The sequence below is a fragment of the Protopterus annectens genome, chromosome 5.part1, assembly GCF_019279795.1.
Source record: "Protopterus annectens isolate FY-2018-M chromosome 5.part1, PAN1.0, whole genome shotgun sequence".
In the NCBI taxonomy this organism is placed as follows: Eukaryota; Metazoa; Chordata; order Ceratodontiformes; family Protopteridae; genus Protopterus; species Protopterus annectens.
In genome coordinates, this window is record NC_056736.1 from 333730113 (window position 1) to 333747706 (window position 17594).

Genomic DNA, 17594 nt, shown 5'->3' on the forward strand with positions numbered 1-17594 from the left:
TAATGGGCTGAAATGGCAGAGGCATGAATCTTAATTGATGAAAAGGAAAGGCCTTTGTCCAGCATCTCAGTTAGGTATTGTAAAATCTGAGGGATATTTGGTACATATGTGTCAATGCCTTGTTCCTGGTTCCAAGCACAGAATCTCTTCCATTTTTCCACATAAGATTTTCTGGTACTGGGCCTCCTGGCCTCCAAGATAACATCCATAACAGCTTTTGAAGGGGGAGTGTTCTGAATGGCTACATTATCCACCATGCTGCCAGATTTAAGGTCCTGAGTTGGCTGTGCAGGATCTGATTGTTTTGTAGGGTCAGTGAGAAGTTTGAGGCAATATCCATGCTGGACCTTGAGACAAGCTTTTTAGGATTGGGTACCAGTGCTGGCATGGCCAGTCTGGTGCAATCAGTATCACTTTTGGCCTCTCTTGTCTGACCTTTAGGAGTACCCTGGGAAGGAGAGGCAGTGGAGGAAAGGCATATACTGTTAGATTTTTCCAGTTGAAGGATAGGGCGTCCACTCTCCATGCTTGTTTGTGATAAATTCTTGTGCAAAATCTCTGTAATTGGCAGTTGTGAGGGGAGGCAAATGGATCTATGTCTGGGTATCCCCATTTCCTTGTTATCATGCTGAAAACTTGTGGATCCAGTTTCCACTCGTGGGGATCCATGAGGTTTCTGCTTAGTTCGTCTGCCAGAGTATTTGTTTTTCCTGGCAGGAATCGTGCTTGCAGGTGAACTTGATAAGTCAATGCGGTGTACCATAAGGTCATTGCTTGTCTGCAGACGGGGTAGGAATGTGTACCTCCCTGCTTGTTTATGTACCATATGACCGTAGTATTGTCTGTCTTTATCAGTAGCTGTCCTGGATGAAGTAGATCCTTGAAAGCTGTCAGGGCATTCTAGACAGCTAGCATCTCTTTTTGATTGATATGAAAATGCATCTGGCTTGCAGGCCATGCACCCTGAATACATTTTCCTGCCATATGGGCCCCTCATGCATAATCCGATGCATCCGTTGTCAGTGTCTGTCTGGCTGTGGGTAAAGTGAATGGCAGAACCTTGTTGTGGTGACAGGCCTATGCCCACCATCAAAACTCCTGTTGCAGGCAGGGAATGAGGGTAATTACTGTCTCCAGGCTGTGGCAATGCTGAGTCCAAACACTTTTTAGATACCATTGTAGTTTCCTCATATGCAGTCTGGCATATGGAATTAGTAGAATGCAGGATGCCATGAAACCTAAGTCCTGCAGGATGTTCCTTGCAGATAACTGGGTCTTTGTTGCCAACCTTTGGAAGTAAGAAGTCAGTTGTTTTTGTTTGTCTGGCATGAAATAAGCCATCTGGGCAGTTGTATTTAAGCTTGTGCCCAGGAATATTATCTCTTGAGAGGGTACTAGTTTTGATTTCTTGTCATTTACTGTGTACCCTAGGCAAATTAGTAATCTTTTTACAAACATCAGATGCTTTAGAAGAATGTCTTTGTTATCTGCTTGAATAAGCCAGTCGTCCAAGTAGGGATATATTTGAATTCCTCTTTGTCTGCAAAATGCAATTACTGGTGCCAGGCATTTTGTGAAGACCCTGGGTGCAGTAGATAAGTCAAAGGGCAGTGCAGAGAATTGGTAGTGCATTGAGCCAGCTATGAATCTGAGGTATCTTCTGCAAGACTGTCTGATTAGGACATGCAGGTATGCCTCTTTTAGGTCCAAAGTTACGAGCCAAGCCTTCTTGCCCAGCATGGGCAGTAGCTGCTGTAGAGTCAACATCTTGAATTTTGGAACCTCCAGAAACGTGTTTAGAATAGACAGGTCCAATATTGGTCTCCAGGCTTTGTCCTTTCTGGGTACTAAGAAAAGTCTGGAGTAAAATCCTTGCCCCTGCTCTTGTTGTGGTACTTGTTGAATGGCCCTCATGTCCATGAGGGCTGTAATTTGTTTTTGTGCCTCTGCCCATTGATTGTGTGGCAGGTCTGGCATACCTTTTGCCCTTGGTAGGGTGTGAAAATGGAACCTGTAGCCTTGGGACACTATGTTCAAGACCCATTTGTCTTGGGTAACCATTTGCCAATTTGATGAAAAAAGTGCTAGTTTTCCCCCTAAGGGGGCTGCCAAAAGTAAAATGCTTGGATCTGGCAGAGGAAAGTCATTGGGACTGTTTCCTGTAAGGTTGTGATTTGTCTTCTCCTCTTTGGGAAGTAGGAGCACCTCATTGTTTAGGCCTGTATGAGCCCTGGGGCTGAGATCTGCCTCTGGGACGTCTGTATCTGCTTCTTTGTGGTCTGTCTGACACTGGAAAGGACCAATTTTTAGAAGACCAGTTCCTGCTAAATCTGGGTGGCTGTACCTGTAAGAAATCCTTAACTGTCTGCATGGATTTCGCTTTATCCTCCATTTTCTTCAACACCTCTTCTGCTTTAGCACCAAACAAAGTATCATGCTGTAAGGGGGCATCTAATAAATTTGCTTTAACATGATCAGGCAGATTCTGTTCCTTTAACCAAGCATGCCTTCTAATAACAGAACCTGTAACAGTGGCCCTACAAGAGGCCTCCAGTGAATCATAACCACATTGCAAAGTATGCTTTCCCACTTGTTCAGCTGCATGCAATAAATCCTGCAATTCCTTGTTCTCTGAACATTCAGAATTTGTCAACATTTTCTGTTTAAGCAGTGACATTAAGTATTGCTGATATTTAAGCATATGAAACTGACAATTTAAAGCCCTTACAGCCAAGGTAGCAGAAGTGTAAACTTTTTTCCCCCATATGTCCAGTGCTCTAGAATCCCTATCAGAGGGGACAGGGGTTTTTGCAGTGGAAGCTTTGACCCCTTTGGGACCCTGAGATATAGTTTCTGGGTCAGCAGCAGGGTTTTTATATAGGAATTTATGAGAATCCGGGACCCTGTAGTATCTATCTGGCTTAGCAGGTGCAGAGGGTAAAGAGTCAGGGGACAGGCCGGACTCTGAAAATACATCATCTACAATGTCTAGAACAGGCAGAATAGCAAGGGGTCTGTGCTGAGGAAGTAGCAGAAAGTCTCTGAGCTTTTTCTTAGATTCAGAGTAATTTTGGCTCTCCCAGTGGAAATGCTCCCTCATGGTATGCAGGGTTTCCCCAAAAGAATAATCCTCAGGAGGAGAGGCTGAAGGAATGGATTCTTCAGCATCAGAGTCCTCATAGGGAGGAATAGAATAATCCTGTTCAAAAGAGGAATCAGAGGAAATAGAAACCTGATGAGAAGAATCATATTCTGTCTCTTGCCTAGGCCTCTTATCAGGAGGGGGATGGGAACCCCTGATCAAAGTAATTAGGTCTTCGGCCATTTTAAGCATCTGTTTTTTAGGCATGGAAGTTTGAGTAGGCGAATGCTGTACTTGTTTCTTTGTCTTTAGAGCTGCTTTAGTCTTTGTCGTTGAAGCTGAAGATGGTTTAACATGTAACTGCGTAGGTCTGAAGACACCCTCAGAAGCCGATGCCTGCTCAGTGGCTCCGGACCCATTTGAGGGAATGATTTCCGAGTGTCCAATACCTTGAGTATCCAGAGACCCAGTCGGCTCCACGTTGGAGTCGGAAGCGGCCTATGGCTTTGAGGCAGCAGGTGCCAGGGGCTGCGAAAGTGCCTCAATGAGAACCGGCAAACCAGCGACTGGCGTAACGGAGAACTCGTCGTCGGTTTTGGACCTCGGATGCCTATCCTTTTCCTTGTCCTTGCGTTTTTTGTAAACTCCAGTCGTCGGCTGTTCTGACGGCATTATATAATTAAATCTTCGGCCAAAGTAATGAAATGCAAAATCGAACTGACGCTTAATAGTGCGTTGGTTAAATCTAGCACAAAACTGACAGCTAGCAACATTGTGGTCAGGGCCTAGGCAAGGAATACAGTAAGAGTGAAAATCCTTATGAGGTATTTGCTTCCCACAAGAAATACAATTGTTAACTTTTTCTGACATCGGTCTGGAGCAAGAAAAAAGTTTCCCCAATGGGGTACTTAGCTTTAATGAAGACTTTGGTTCTGAAATTCGGATTTGAAAATCTCAGGAGTCGGCCGACCGGCACTTGCGAACTGCTTTTGCTTCAGGCACCGCGCGGCAAGAAAGACTGCAGAAAATGGCATCGGCTGCATCTTTTATACCCCTGGCGCACTGACGTCAGGGAAGAGGTGACAGCAACCGACGCCGGACCAGGACTTTGGAATTCAGGCCGACTGCGGGTAGCCTGCCAGCAGGATAGTCCAAGAGTAATGACTGCAACAGTGAAACACGATGAACATCTACATCATGATTGGATATTTTTCATAGATCACACCACCATTAAGTTAACAAATGGTAAATAAATAATATAAAAGTTCTTTTTCAGGTGGTCTCATTTCTGAAGCAAAGAGACTTTACAGTTTCCCATACATAGAATAGACCCTAAGCATAGTGCTTAAGTTGTAAGTTTGTCTACTTAGTGGGATTCCCTGAAGAAATATTACAGTCAGGCTGAGAGCTTTTCTGAAGTTCCATAGATGATGGGATCTGTATCAAAGCAGTCTTCCATATAAGGACAAATATGCACCCCTTTCAGTCTTAAGTGGGCAAACACTATTGAACTACACAATCAGCAGTGTGTAGTAAAGAATTTGTACATGAAACAGAGAAATTAGAAAGGGGTCAGGAATAAACAGGCTAAAGATGCATTGTGAATTATAGTGGTGAGAATGCATTCTTGAGCTTGCTGAAGTTTCTGTAAGATGTTTATTTAACACTATGACTTTAAACAGCTTTAATAAAAAATGCTATTTTCAATAAGTGATATGGTAATCCAGATAAGCTAACACCAACTCAAGTATATGGGACACCAGTTTAACATCTCATCCAAAGGATGGGACCTTAGGAGTGACGCATCTTCCCCAAGATGTTGTACTGCAGTGTTAAGTATTGAAACATAAAAACATGAATCCAAATACCTAGTGTTGGGATTGAACCCACAACATTCTGAGCTTTCCAGTAGTAAAGGTGAGCGTGCATTAAAAACAAAAGGGCAGTATCCCTGTTGCCCCTTTTCCCTACCACGGATTTAATTTAGGGGAATACACTGTGGGTTTGCTGACAGACTGTGACATATACTTGATTAGTACAAGAATTTTTCAGAGTTTAAATAACATTATAAATCTATAAATGTAGTTCTCATCTTTCTTCTAGTATCATCAACTGTAAAAATCAAAGTGGTAGCTCACCAAAGTCATCTGTGCAGAAATTTCCCAGGATTGCTTTCTCACTATCCCCTTTCTGCTGGCAGGCATCACACACATTAGGCTCTGTAGAAAGGAGAAAAAACATCTGCAGTTAATACTCTGTGGATCAAACACATTACCCTAACTAGTGGTATACATTTGGCAAATTGCTGAACATAATGATCCTATGATTAATATTTAGTAGCCAGGCTTCACTCAGTTTATGGATAGTGCCTGCTGTTGTATGGGACACTCTTTATATAATACAAAGTTGTTTTTTAATTGTGGAGCAGCATACACAGTGAGATAACATTCCCCATGCAAAACAATGGATTTTAATAGTCATCTTGTTATAACTTAAACCAACAAAGCAAAAGGAAAATGAGAAAGTTCATAGTAAGCAAGTTAGAACAGCCTCCTTTTAGTTAAATCATCATCTAAAAGGCTAAAAAAATACTTTTAAGAGACTGCTGAAAGTAGGGCAAAACCCACCAAGTTAGTAGGTTCCAAATTTACTAACCCTGGTAAGCAAAAATACAAATATCAGATGTTTCCAACTATATCTTCATAACCACCAATATCCCCAGGGCATCACTGAAAACTGTCTGAGACAAATGGGGATAATCAACTCTTGTAGGTAATAGTGACCCAAATCAGGCAGGAATACAGAACTTCTTAAAGATGACACAAAACTGAAGGGGGAGCCAATGCATACATTGGTAATGGTACATAGTCACGAGTAATCATGTAGAAGACTTCTGTACTAACTACAACCAAAACATATCAGTGCCAGAAAGCCTCAGGTAAAGAGTACTACAGTAACACAACATGGAAAAGACCATGACATGCTCAGTCACTGAGGAATCATTGGATGGAATCAGGTACAGTACTGTGCAACACCCTTCAAATGATAACATGAGGTTTTAACAACAGCTTACAGGATCATACCCAAATTTTACATCTTTAGTTTATTTCCATTTTACTATCTCAGAAATTATCATGCAGTCCATGTCGTAGAGGTGTTAAGCTTCAGCCAATTAATATTAAGCTAGACCAGTTTGAGAAGGATTTTTTAATATATTTCAGACATTGTTGCAACTACAAGTAACTTGGTAAAGAGCAACAGATATGTTTTCTTCATTTATTTCAGCCTCTTATTCATGCTTTAGGAATAACTGTCTAGTTTAAAAATGGTGAAGGCATTCTTCTGTTAGCACATTATTTTCACGGTAAACATTTCTTCTTCCAATTCTAATTTCAAAACACACCTCTTCTGATTATTTACCCACTTACTCTGGATTATATTTTCTAACTTCACATAGCTTCAGTCTATCAAACTACACCATTTTCAACAACCCTTTGCAACTTCAGTTCAACTCTGCATACCATCCCCCCCTGATTCTCTAAAATAATTTCATTTTGATTAGCATCTTAAAGCTAAATTGGTCCCACCAACTCAACAGCAAATTATTGGACTTTAATATGGACTTAATATAACTCAGTAAACCCCAAATTCACTGCAGTATTTACACAGCCAGTATTTTAGATATTTTTCTCTCTGATTTTTTGATAAATGTCAAAACCTTTTCTATTCTCTACAACATCATTAGTGATATTGTTTCCTTTCCTCTTTCCAGCCCTTTAAAATAATAAAAAAATCCCAGGAATCATTAAATGTCATATATTCTTTTCAGATAAAATAAATATCTCATTTTACAAGATTAGAAGCTATAATCTGGCCAGACTTTTGAATCCTTGTTAATAGAAATGATGTGCTGTCATATTTCAGTTATCAGTGGAAAATGACTTCTATCCTATATAAATGAACAGCAGGAGCGGCCTTATGTCAACTGGTGCCCTAGGCAAAAGGGCTCCACGGCACCCCCTACCACACCATCTGGTGCCCCCATCCTGGTCTACCTACAACAAATAAATACTAGAAAAGCACCCCTACTACAGCGGCGCCCTAGGCGGCCGCCTAGTTGGCCTATGCCTAAGGCCGGCTATGAGTGTGTGTGTGTGTGTGTGTGTGTGTGTGTGTGTATGTGTGTGTGTGTGTGTGTGTGCATGTGTTTGCGCGTCAGCGTGCATGTGTGCGCATGTGAATGAGTGTTTGTGAGCGTGTGTGTCTGTGTGGGGGAGTAACTGATGCACTTCACTCACTGTTAAAATCACACAAGAAAAGCATGATGGGAATAAGTGTGGCACCAGTGGAATGCAATTGCAAAGATTATCCGAGGTAAAGGTAAAAAGGATTGCAATTAAAGTGGATAAATGCATTTACTTACAAGACCCAGTCAGAGTAATATATCATCAAAGATTGTCTTGGTCAGAAAAAAAAATGGTCAGTCTAAAAAAAACTCCTCAATCCCTTCCAGTACCCCCACCCCCACCCAAGACATCTCACCGAATACCATAACTCATGTAAATCATTTCTCTTTATCTCGCCCTGTGTCCCTTCCTCCTCCTTCTTGTCCTTTTACTCCTCCCATCTCCCATCCCTCACTCTTTGTCAGTACTAAAGCTTATCTAGGGTGTTATGGCTCCTCCCTAAATTCCACCTCAAAACGATATTTGTTAACACTTTTTACAACATCCCTGCTTAATATCCCTGTCCAGCGCATCAATTAATAACTCATACCACATGAAATTCCTAGAAAAGGCTTCTTAATACATAACAAGACCAGGTTCCTATTAGCACTCTAATGACAGCAACTGAGGTCCTCAGAAACATGAAACAAAAATGCAAAAATGGGAATATATGTCAAGTTTGAGGTTGTGGAACCTCAGAATATTCCCTTTATGTCAAAGTGCAGTGATAATCAGAGTTAGTACATGCATGGGGTGGATCCCTGCACATCAGAGGTGCAGGAGGTTGAATCGTCCTACAAAAATGTTTTAATGTCATTGCAGTCAGTTTTGACAGTCAATGTATTGGCTTTTCTTTCTTTATTTTTCATAGTTAAAGACTCAGTTATGTATTTTGCACTGCTGACAGGGAGCTAGACAGACCACTGCTTTTCTCTGCACTGGTGTAATACTTGAGGACTACAAAACTGCAAAACTAGTTTGATTGCTCAAGATTTAAAATCTCTCTCATCATGAGCACTTTACATCTGTATCTTTTCTGTCCTCTTTAATTAATATAATTACAAAACTTCTCTGTTGAAAATGACAATATTCTCAGGACCTTTCATGATATATTCAGACCTGCTTATGACATACAGCAGCCTTATATCTAACTACCAAATACATTTATCCTTACATTAACAAAGACCTAATGAATGGAGCTATCTTTATTGCTCTAAAATGCACATTTGCCAAAGCTAATTATAACCTTCTTCTTTTCCAATTTACATAGACTGGATTCAACTGCTGAATCACTTAACTGGCTTGAAAGCTACTTTACAAACACAATTGAGTCAGTTTGCTTTGGAAACGATTGTTCTTAGTTCGTTATTGCTGAATATAATGCTCTTCAAGTCTCTAGCCTTGGATCTATTTTATTTTCCCTCTTCAATAATCATGTTTGATCTGACCTTAACAAATTCAAAATGATTCTTTATGTTAATGACCTTCTCTTACTACAAGGATCACATAGCTATATGATCTCAAAGGGAAGCAGCTATCCTAAGCTGAAAGTGTATTTAATCTCTTCTATGACTTAACAACCCTAAAACTAATTGCCATATCATCTAAGACTGTCTAAGGTGGTCTGTCATTAGATTATCGTTAATTTACGTCACTACTCCCACTGATACTTATGAATAGCTCAGTATCCATCTCAAACCCACCTTCTCATTTCACAAACATGTTGAAATGTCCATCAACAGGGTCCTTAATCAATTTAAACTTTCATATGAAGTGGCCACAAAACTCACTCTAATTCTCACACATCTATAGCTAAAAAGAGTCGCATTATACCTAAATTGGATGATGCTATCTCATTAATCTCATTGTATAATTCACAAAAGGCTCTTTATGCTGCCAGTGACCTGAGTTAATTTTGTAACTTGGGTGCTTGAGGGTTAGCTTGGAGGAGGAGGGATCCAGAGGCCAAAGTCAGCTCTCCTTTCCTGGATGTGGGGGGTCTTGAATTTGTGCCACATCTTTGGTATCCTGTAGTGGAAACTGGAGGGTAAGGTTCATGTGGTTGACACTGTAAAAGGGGATGAGCAGATGCTGAACCTTGACTGGAGTGTGCTATGATGATATGTACCTAGCGTCACTTTGCCCTTTCATGGCTAGGGCTGTTCATACCTCGTCTAAGTTCATTTTCAGTGCAAAAAAAAAAAACACTCCAATGTTGAAATAAGATTTTGTATATTATGACTCTGAGGATGTCAACTGGGTAAAGTGTACGAGTCAGTGGCAGCGATAGGGAAAAAATCCTTTTACTTCAAAAATGTCTTAACATGATCTACCAATCCATTGTCCTCCTTGATTCTCACATTGACCACTGTTCACTGCTCAGCTGAAACCAGCACCGTTCATATAACTACAAGAGCTATTAAAAGAAAAGGGGTGTACGTCCTTAATGCTAGTGAGCTAGTTTTAGTGATTTGTATGTCATGTACTGCTACTTTCCTAGACCTATCTAAAGCATTTGACATGGTCCCACACAAACAACTCATCTCTGTCCTCAATGACCTATCCTTCTCTCAATCAGTCACCAAATGGTTTCAGAGTTACCTGTCTGACCGCCAACAATTCGTTGTATGGTAGAATGACATATCTCCCCAACTACCTGCCTCTATAGGGGTTCCCCAAGGATCCATCCTTGGACCCCTACTCTTCTCTGTTTCCACTAATAATCTAGCCTCTGCCACCTAACATGGCACACTCATACAATACACAGATGACTCAACCATCATCTGCTCATCCCAGTCCCTACCCAAACTGCAAAAAGTCACACAGGAAGCTTTTTCCTCTGTTGAAACTTGGTTATCCGATGCCCAATTAATACTCAACCCAAACAAAACTAAACTACTCATCTTCCAACCCACCAAACATACTCAAAACAACTCAAACTTTAACATCACAGCAAAAGACAACACCACTATATACACAACAGAACACAGCAAACTGCTAGGAGTGGAAATAGACAATAAACTAAAATATGACATTCACATATCCATGACCATAAAAAAAAATCCACAAAAAACTAGGAGCGTTATACAGAAATAAGCAACTTCTCACCAAAGCAGCAAAGATTTCAGTAGCAAATTCCCACCTTATCTCCACCCTACTTTATGCCTCTCCAATATATACCAACCTAAGGCAATGCGATCTAAACAAGCTAGAGACCTGCTACAACAAAATTGCCAAATTTGCCACAGGGGCATCCTACCATAGTCACCACTGTCACTCACTTGCTGAACTGGGCTGGCTTGAACTCCCTCACCTCCTTCAATGGTATCAGCTCACACTCGCCCACAAACTAGTAAACCATCCACTAAAAGTCCCATCCCTCCAGAATCTACTCCAACCCTATCACACCACCAGAACACTAAGATCCAGCAACAAAAATCACTTGCAGGTCACTAAAGCCAATAACTCTGCTGGTGAAGCACTATTCTCTTGCACCATAGCCAAACTATGGCACTCCCTCCCACCCACAATTACCTCCGTACCATCATGCACCCACTTCAACACTTTACTAAAAGCACACCTAAAATATGCTGGCTATGCCCTTGCAACTCCCCCACTAATATCACCCACCCCATCCACCCACTACCTTTCTTTCCACCCCACTAGCTGCCTTGATTATAGCAAGCACGGATGCTCATAAGCCTAACTACTTATTATACAGCAGGAACTTCTTAATGTAACAATTGTTAATGTCTGTTATGTACTTCGCAGATGATAAAGATTCTAGCTGTCTACTGATGTACTATGTTCTTCATCTGTAACTATGTTTGTAATTGTTAATCGCTATGTTGATCAAATTGTTAATTGCTATGTAAATCCACTGTAACTACTGTCTGTATATTACATAACAGTGGAGCTTTTCTCCCCGGGCCTCCGCTGAAAATGGACCTACATCCAGTCAGACACTCCCGGTCAAGAAATGTAAATAAATAAATAAATGTAGTGCACATATGTTCTATAGAAATCAATTGTAATATATACTCTTATACCTCTATATTACTTATTATATCTCCTGACATGTCATGGTGGCAGGCAGGTGAAACATATCTGTAAAACTGAAGAAATATATTTCTTGTCAATAGTTTCTGTGTTTGCAATTACAGAATTATAATTCACAGTGAAAAGATAACTTAACTGCACCTTCCTGAAATTTGAAATTATTTGACTAAAAAGAAAAATGTCTGATACTGAATGTTTTGGATGCGTAAATGTAAGTGACTCTAAACTGTATGTGACTTAGTTGAGAACTCTGAAGAAATACAATATACTGCACTCATACACATTTTTGAGGAAGAAACCATAAAGTTATTTAACTCTTTTACTTTTATTGATAAGGGGAAAGACAAAATAGCAGCAATTTAATTAACTAATTATTGCCAGCTCATAAATAATTTATTTATTAGACATAGGTTATCTACAAGAGCACAATGTCATAAAATAGAACTGGTGCAAGAGAATTTGGTGTTGTGGAGAGCATCACATTTGCTGCCCCCACTCTACCTTTAAAGGAAAATCTGACAGCTTACAAGCTGTCATTAAACAATTACATTTGTGTTGACCTATTAAACAACTTGTAAACTAGCTGTTGAACTTCTCTTTTAAAGGTTATTACCTTAAAAAGAAATTTGACAAGAAAATAGTATACAAGCAGTCAATAAATGATCCAAACTGCAATAGCTTATTACACATATTGTAAACTGTCAAATGTCTGGTTTTAAAGGTAATTACCATCAAAAACAAATGTGTGGCAGTTAATATACAAGCTGTCCAATAAACAATTGTGATAACTTACTGACAACTTGAAACTGTCCAACTTGCTATGGTTCAGCCCTCCCTGTAAGTTGGCACCTGGGGCAGTTGCCCTGTTCATCCCACCCTTCCTATAACACTGTGCTACAGATGCTACACATATGTTTCTAAGGTAAAGAACAGAGCTTATGAAATCTGTTGAGCTGCTTGATTATTTGTTAAGGAACAGAAAGCAAATGTAGTTTAAGAAAAAATAAAACAAGTGACAGGCTTTTAAGAGAAACATGCATTTTCTTGGTAAAAGCTGTGGATACGTACACAGCAAATGAAGCTACTAAATCACAGTAAATAGAATTTAGAAAAAAAATAATACATGTAAAATAAAATGCAAAATGAGAACTAAAATCATGGTTGATGTGTTGTAAAAGTAATAGATATAAAAAAGCTAAGTCAGTCATGTGAAAATAACAATCGAAAATGGAGGTCAGACTGAGTGTATATTTTTAATTTAAGTTTGCATTAGGTGTGGCTATAAGCATAACAGAAGAGGTTGCTCTGCATTTAATCAAGTCTGCAGAATATGTCTTAGACAATGGCATTTCTCTAAAATGTGTACACCCAAAAACAAGTGTGCCGCAAAAAATTCGCTACTGTTGAACATAAACATGAAATTGAACTATTAATTTGCACCATGGATGTAAAAAGACTTAGGGGCGGATTCGATAAAGCCTACACTAAGTGTACACTATGCGTACATGATATGTATTCAGTAAAATACTTATCACATTTTTTGGGCTTTCTAGTCACGCAGAAAGATGACATTAAGCATACATGTAGTCAACACTTTATTGTAACCTGTATGAATCCCTGTCAATATTTAAAGCTGCAAGAATGTCAGTAGGAAAACTAAAATTAGGAGGAAGAAGGTGCATGTTATGTCTATGTTTTCTGATCACTCAGAATGGTGTACACCTAGTGTACACTTAGGCTTTACTGAATGATATTTGTACGCTGAAAATCCACCTGAAGCAGTGAAACATGTGTGCAAGTTAGACTGTTGGAAAGAAATACTGCGACTTAATGAGCAGAGTGTTGAATTTAAAAATATGCACAGGATCAAGATGCAATATTTTGCCAGAAAATACATTTAAACATTTGCTGCTAAATGGCTCTGAAGACAAAACATTTTAACCTACTTTGGTTGCTATGTGGTGCCATTATATCAGAAACTGTTGTCATGTCATTACAAAACAATGAAAGTCAAACTTCTTTTTCAAATAGGGGCATTTAAACAGGTAAAGTATCATAATAGTTTGACCATGTTTCATATGAGAATTTAGGGATGGTAAAAGGATTCAAACTGTAAAAGCAAAAGCTGCATGTATAAGAGTCAGTCACACCGCTATGGAACTGTCACAGATACTATGCAGAACAATTAACAATGACATTCTTCATCACAATACTCTCTTGTTTACAGAGTTATGAAGTTTACCAGGAGAATATGGCAAACACGTCAAACCTAAAATATTCCAGTGATTCCTAGTCCTAGGAAAATGTCCATAGCACTCAGAGGTAAGTAGAACATGAAATGAAATATAAGCAAACCTTAACTGCCATTAGAGCCAAATAGGTGAGTAGTTCTGGTCACTGTTGTGCAGAAATACAAGATTCACATTTGTACTGATCTACAAAATCTAAATAATTTTACGAGAGCACTACTCACAGTAGCAGAGACATATATGATTTACAACATAACTAATGACCCGTCAAAAATGAGTGAAGCATGACAAGATACAGCTACAACTACTAAAACCATTAAAAGAATACAAGTTCAAGACAGGAATGGGGAAAGGTAAAGTCAGAATGGCAAGTCTGAAATAAATACACACGTTATATTCCAGCTTTCAGATGTCTAAAACCTGATCCAGAAAAATCGGAGGCAGTTGTGCAAATGGCAAGGCCAGAAAGCAATAGACACTACAGAGATTTCTAGAGATGATAGCATGTAAAGTTTGTGCCCAAAATGTCTGATAACTATGCCTCCAAGACAGTTGCTACAGCAAGAAGTAATGACCAGAAAAGAGTTTTTAAATTCTTAAGAAATTAGTCACAGATAGTTAAACTTTAAAATGATACATTTTAAATAAGCCATTAGCTTGTAAATAGATGTCAGAATGGTAAAGGAGCTGTGATACTAAAAGAGACCAGACCAATTCCCTCTGAGTCAAAAACATTTATAGATACACAAAAGAAATATGCAAACATTTAAAATAGGAATTGTTCACATCGGTATGTGGACTGAAACATTCCATGAATAAGTTCATGTGGGTACCACAAAACTTTGCAAAGTATATTCAAAATGCCCTTGTAAAAGCATCTCCTATATTGCAGCGGAGGATGTGTTATGGACTCCTGCACAGACATTTATGTTTAACATTCTGAGCTGTTAAGGATCCACCTCTCTTTAATCTTCTATACCTCCACAAAACAAAAAGCTCTGCAAATACTCGAACTAAAGACATGAATTCTCATCAAGAAAAAGCAAAACGTGTATTACTCATTACTTATCCTATTTCTGGAATAATCTTACACTATGTATAAAACAGAATGATACCCTTACATATTTTAAGGCAAGCCTTTACAATTGAATGGCTGACTGTAATTTCATCCTGGACGTGATTTGTTTTGCCTTCTGGCTGCAACAATTACCCCATTAGGACAGGTATTAGCACAGTGTTTATAGCCAATATTGACTCAGCCTTGTAAACCCTGTTACATAAATGAAATAAAAATCTAAAAGTGAAACACAGATAAATCAAGGAAATATACATAGCTGATAGGCTGAATATATCATATTTCCAAAGAAGCATGAAGAGTTGTACTTCTACAGTCACTAGTAACAGAAAAAAAGTAAAACAATTTCAGTGATATACTGATACTAACTGACTTTGAAATCCAGCTACTAAATGTTATTACAATGGAAGGAATGTTTAAGCAAAATCATCAATAAGAAAAGAAATGTCACCTTATTTTTCATTTGGGAAGAAATAAGTTAAAGATTAGGCTTAATGTTCAAAACCAATAAACTAACAATTACCAATCAATTGGGAAATGAAATGCTTGAGAAGACATGACCCACACATTGGAATACTAAAATGCAAAGAAATATCAAGGGATACAGTGTTTTGGACAGCAGTGCTAACCCAGAACAATAGCAAGGGTAGAATGCCTCAGATGTCAGCTTCTAGGGACAGTAGACATTTTGACAGCTTACAAGCTGTCAGTTAAGAATTCATAATCACTGTTGCTTAATAGTTTGTAAACTGTCTGTCAAACTGTCTTGTTTTAGGCAGTAAACCACTTTAAAAACAAAACACATAGACAGGTAACAAGTTGTCTACAAGTGTTATCACTTAATCAACAGCTTGTAAGCTGGCAAACTTTTTTTTAAATTGAGGGGCTGCCAAATGGGGGTTCAAAGGTAAATACTAGTCTAGCTGTCCTTGCAGGCCATGTTAAGTCTAGCCAGTTTCCCTTTTTGTGTTTGAAATAACCTATCCCATTTGGTTATAGACTAGAATTGCCCATACCATGGCCAATAATTATATATTAGGTCTGATTAGAATAATTGGGATCATATCATAGATATTATGAGGGGACCCATGCATGGAATAAATGCATTTAAGAGCTGCCTCTGTCTAGTAGTAGTACAGATGGCAGTCCTGGGGTAAATTTTGTATTTCCCATCTATAGATCTAAGTTGCACTTGAATATGGACAAGGATGAACTTTGTTTTGTGTGAATGGGAAATCTCTTCCATTGTAGTGGTATCCTCTGTGAGATATACATGTCCATCCACACCATTCTGTTGTTTTTTAAAACAATGTTCTTCCTGAGGTGTTGAATTCGGTTGATACAGCTTTGGCTGACTTCAACAAAACAAGTAATATAGAGTTGTGCTATCTGCAATCCATCACCACAACAGCAAACCAGAGTAAAACAGGACAGCACACTCTATTTCCAGATCATCCATGGAGTTGAGCAGGCACAAATCTGGTTCATGTCAGCAAAGCCATGTATCTCATATGTATGATTCCAAGCTCACAGAAGTAAACTGACAAATATAAGTGTTAATAGTGTATTCAAGTGTATATACTCTAGGCAAAAGATAGCTGGTGTTCTCATACAGTATATGATATCTCCTTTCCAAAACTATTTTAAACTCTTACACAAGGCTTATGTCTTGTTCTATTTAACAAGCTTTCTACAAGCTTGCAATGCTTCTCACTTGCATCAAAGTGACTTGGTACTATCACACTAAATAAAAATTCTTTCTCTCCCTCTCTCTCTCTGCCTCTCAAAAATCATCTTTTCAAAAATTTGTTCCAACTCTCTGGATCTCTGTTCTTCCTGACTTCAGAAATATTCACTCATGTAGCCTTTTGTTGCATGTCATGTTAGATCACCTTACTACCTTAGCACAGTGCAATTGTCTAAAAACCAATTTAATGTGATTTCATATTATCAGACAAATCACAGTGCAGTTGTCTAAAAACAATCTAATTTTCCTCAATTCTTTTTTATTTTTCAAATACATTTGAATGAATTCCATAGTATTTATACATAACATCTTAAATAACTATGTACACAATTTACATTAGCCTGACACTATAACAGATCTTAATGTATACAGTTACTTTATAAGTATGTCCAATCCATTATCAGAGTGTCTGATTAATTACTGTATAGTGGAAATCAATGATAACACTTTTCCCCATGGGTTGTTGATAAATGGCTTTGGATAAATTCTTAGTTCTTTCATTTTAATTTCCAATAATGCTACGGTCTTCAGTAGGCTGTAGAAGTCTTCCAAAGTTGGTATTGTGTTTGTATTCCATCTTTTTCTTATCCACTTCCTTGAAATTGCAAGTCTAGTCCATACTAGATACATGTTTGAGCTATTCAAATGAGGACCTTCGTTCACATTTAATAGTACAAGAGCTTTAGTTAAATAAAATGATTCATTAAATAAAGCTTGTAGAAAGTTATTAATACCATTCCAAAATGGCTTAATTTTAACACAATCAAAAAAATGTGGTTCCAGTCTGCATTGTGTACTTGCTCACATCTCCAACATATTCCTTTTATGGAAGAACTAATTTTATTGCTTCTGTCTGGGGTAAAAAATGCTCTGTGCAAGCATTTCCAATTAAAAACTTTCCAGTATTGTATAAAGGATGTATATTTTATCGATAATAAGATATGTGTTTTAATATCTTCAGTTAACTGTATTGAGTGTCCTTTTGTTATATATTTCCAATATGAGGTTTTGGGTGTTGTTTTATAGTTTATCAATATTTTGTAAAATTTTGAAATACTGTTTCCCATGTCAAAGTCATTATATATGATTTCATATATGTATTTCATTGTTGTTTTTCTTTCGGCTTTTCCCAGTTTGGGGTCGCCACAGCAGAACT

The 17594-nt window shown here is 38.4% G+C and overlaps 1 protein-coding gene across 1 annotated transcript in view; it reads right to left on the bottom strand.

The window, feature by feature from the left end:
- Positions 1 to 17594, bottom strand: part of LOC122803411 (secreted frizzled-related protein 2-like) — a 269712-nt gene that overhangs the window by 121209 nt on the left and 130909 nt on the right. The window contains exon 2 of the mRNA XM_044073017.1: positions 5221 to 5301. Within this exon, the coding sequence (XP_043928952.1) occupies positions 5221 to 5301 (81 nt within the window). The remainder of the gene's footprint in view (positions 1 to 5220; positions 5302 to 17594) is intronic.